The 3,355-nt window shown below is 46.7% G+C and overlaps 2 protein-coding genes across 2 annotated transcripts; both read right to left on the reverse strand.

Moving 5' to 3' along the window:
* Positions 1 to 10: 10 nt before the first annotated feature.
* On the reverse strand, positions 11 to 901 carry FOMMEDRAFT_163262 (uncharacterized protein; the record flags this gene model as incomplete). Its single annotated transcript, XM_007272217.1, has 3 exons — positions 11 to 230; positions 277 to 348; positions 403 to 901. Coding segments are annotated over 3 exons (791 nt in total), but the record flags the coding sequence as incomplete, so codon positions are not given.
* Positions 902 to 2,350: 1,449 nt separating this feature from the next.
* FOMMEDRAFT_99329 (FAD-linked reductase, C-terminal domain-containing protein) lies at positions 2,351 to 3,350 on the reverse strand (the record flags this gene model as incomplete). The annotated part of the gene is made up of 2 exons (XM_007272218.1): positions 2,351 to 2,843; positions 2,968 to 3,350. Coding segments are annotated over 2 exons (876 nt in total), but the record flags the coding sequence as incomplete, so codon positions are not given.
* Positions 3,351 to 3,355: the final 5 nt, after the last annotated feature.

Genomic DNA, 3,355 nt, shown 5'->3' on the forward strand with positions numbered 1-3,355 from the left:
GACGCATGACGGTCCTTCAACTAGCTCAGTGACGCGCTGTTGCTTTCTTGGCCTGAGCTCGTGATCTTCCGCATCCGCTTCGCCTATTCGGCGTTTCTTGCTGGTGGGAGTAGCACGGCCTTCAGAATTTTTACTTGGACCCGACCTCGAAGCTTTCTTTCGAGACCATCCATGGCCGCGTCGCTTTCGGGCCTTCGACTTGGTCAGAGGCGGGCAAGGGATATCTAGGCCTTATGTAAGTTCAATATGACAGTTTCGTACGGTGGTCCAATTCACCTTCGCAATGGTTCTGTGATTCTTCTGTGGAAAGGCCAGAGCCTTGTGGTTCTCGGCTCTCAAATGCCTCAGCTGAATAAATATTTAAATGAGGGACCAAGATATAGGATAGGATTGGAAGCTTACCATTTCTTTCACTGTTTGCTTCTGAGACTTGCGCAGCTTGCGCTGTCTGTAGGTCAGAGAACCTAGCTCCTGCCGAGGAGGACTGGTCCTCTCTGATGATGTTTAGTTGAAGGGCGCCGTGGCTACCCGTGTTGGTGCTAAAGGCATTGGCATAGTCGTCGACGGAACCCTCAGCTGCGTCATCAAAGACAGGAGTACTCCTTCCAGTGATTGCCTGCGTGTTGTTTCTCGAGACGCCGAGAGCCGAACGCCTTGGCTGTGCCAACATCTCATTGCTATCAGCTTCATTGATTCTAGTTTCGGCGGCTGGAAGTCGCTTCATCATTCCTCGAGTGAAGACCATTATTCTTGATGCTGCAGATGCTGCGTTTGACGATGGGAGCGCGGGTCTTGGAGAGTTTCTGGTGGTCGGGGGGCAGCGGGGGAAGTTGACTTGTTGAAATTGAGAGCCACGCTCTTTATATGCCCTCACAATAGGGATTACCTCATCAAGACACATCACTCCAGACCTAACTGTTTTTGTTCATCATTGTCTTTTATGACTCGTTAACACCTTAATTTCAAGGGCGGTTATTACCGAGCCACGATCGATGAGGATTGAAGGGAAAGCAGTGTAATTTTTTGACGTTCATGACTTGGTTCTATTTTCCTTGACTTCTTTTCTGGAAGTATCTTATACTTCTCCCCAGCCCTGTGGAGAAGGATGGTGAAGAGGTTCGAGATTGATGAGATGGGATTGGATGGATCTTGCATCACTCTTGTTCTTGCGTAGCTGAACTATCGAGGCTGTTTTGCTTCTGGTCAGGAGATAGTGTTGGTAGGTTCGGCCCCAAGTAACCTGCTCGCCCCGTGAATATGACTTCTTGAATGACCTGCAGCCATGATGCTCAAATATCGTACAACAATTATTTATCGTGGTTCTACCCGTAAGCTGACCTGTTTTTTATTGTTAAAAAAACTCCGTTTTATGTTGAAGAGTTTGTCAATACCTGCTTGTGAATGATGTGGATGGCCTTGATTACCTCTCACGAGCATAACTCCCATTTTTCAAATCAAACAGGAACATAGAACATTTCCATCATGGATTAAGCGCAACGCTTTGGCCACGCGTCTTGGCACTCAATCCCTTCCCTATTTTCTTGAAAACTAAGAACCCCCCCCCCGGGCCTAATTCCTCCTCTGTCCTTGAATCCATACTTCTCTTTTCATATCTGACACTTTCTGCCCGTAGGTCGGTGATGACCTCCTCGGCGGAGAATGTGAAGGGACTGGACAGGAAAGCGGGACCAGTGCAACTCACGGGCATAACGTTCGTTCTATATTTAGAAGTTAGAAGTAAGAAGTAGGTGGCTCAAAAAAGTGGGAAATAGAACCTTATTTCCTCCCAAAATGTAGCATGCCGTTGTTTTATACATTGCGATATGTTGAATAGTGATGTAACAGATAAGTGTGCTCATGTACATTGTTAATGCTTATTTGATGAATAATTCTCGAGTTATGCTTAAACTAGTCAGGTCTAGTTTAACTTAGTTTCATTCTGCCAAATACTAATATTGCTCTGTTTTTCTCTGAAATCAATGTCAAGCCTAAAAAGACAGCGAGATGAACGCCGTTATTGTAACAAAATTTCTGCATGCATCCCTTGCTTGTACCTTGATTTACCTGTATTGCATCAGGACGTAATATGTCAACAAGTACTGCAGGACTAGTGCAGGCTCAGAAAATTGGCAACAAGACAGACCCGATCGGATTGAAATTTCGGATTTCGTCGTCCACCCGTCAGATGTTCAAGATAGACAGAGTAAAGGTAATACAGTTACATGACGTCATTTGTAAGGGATTCCCAGACCATGACCAGAAGTTACATATCAGATGTCCTTCAGCTAACTAACCTTTATACATTGAGAAGAATGGCATATAGTCTGTGCAATTATTGCAAGGACCCATTTCACACGCCAGACTTGATGATATCCGCTGCTTTCTCCGCAACACCATAAAGCGTCTCACTTGGATGGGCACTAATGTGGAGAGGAAGTATACTTGCATCCACGACGCGTAGGTTCACCGTATCGTAGACGCGAAGCTTGCCATCCACGACCCCTCCCAAATCACGCCGCATCATCGCCGCAGAACCAATCTCATGAAACACTGACGCAAATTCGTCGTGAATCCACGAATGCCATGCATTATCTGCACCACCGTTTCTATCGTCAGGAACTACATCCATTCCAGGATCGGTCTCTCCAGATGAGATGGACGCGAACGCTGGATGATTAAGCACCTTCCGGCCAACTCGGGTTCCGGCTGTCTGGACGGCGAGGTCATAATCGACATCGAAATAGTTCACTGTAACCTTCGGTTTTGTGAAGACACTTGTGTCCGTAATGGTGATATTGCCGCGGCTGAACGGAAGTATGTTCCACAGGGTAGTGTTGATGCCGCTATCGAGTATTGTCAGGTGAAGATCGGGATAGTGTAAGTATTCGAATTTACCTGGAATTGCCGATCCCAAGGTAAATTTCACAAACAGGAGCTAGATAGGGGGTTCAACGCTTCGGCGCGCACTTCACGACGATCCGCTTACCATGATGATTCGCAATCAGGTCAGCTTGGATGCTAAATATCGTAGTAAGCGCGTCAGCATTCAATCCATTGACTGCTTGACTTTGTGCCCAAGACGGATATTGAGTCAAGACGTATCTAGCAATGTCGTCACCCGTCACACTTCCATTTGTGCCTGCACCTTCAGAGAAGAGCTCATGAATATTCAAGAACGCAATTGTAAACTCGGGCCCTGTGCCGCCTGCGTCAAAAGAAGGTTGTGTAGAATGCACGATATTGCTTGCTGTTCGATCCTGGAAGTTTCGCCCGACAGTCGGCAGATTGACCCTCACATCAATTCCAAGTGGATCGAGGACAGATGGGTCGCCAATCCCGGATAGCTGAAGTAACT

This window comes from Fomitiporia mediterranea (assembly GCF_000271605.1).
Source record: "Fomitiporia mediterranea MF3/22 unplaced genomic scaffold FOMMEscaffold_461, whole genome shotgun sequence".
Classification (NCBI taxonomy): domain Eukaryota; kingdom Fungi; phylum Basidiomycota; class Agaricomycetes; order Hymenochaetales; family Hymenochaetaceae; genus Fomitiporia; species Fomitiporia mediterranea.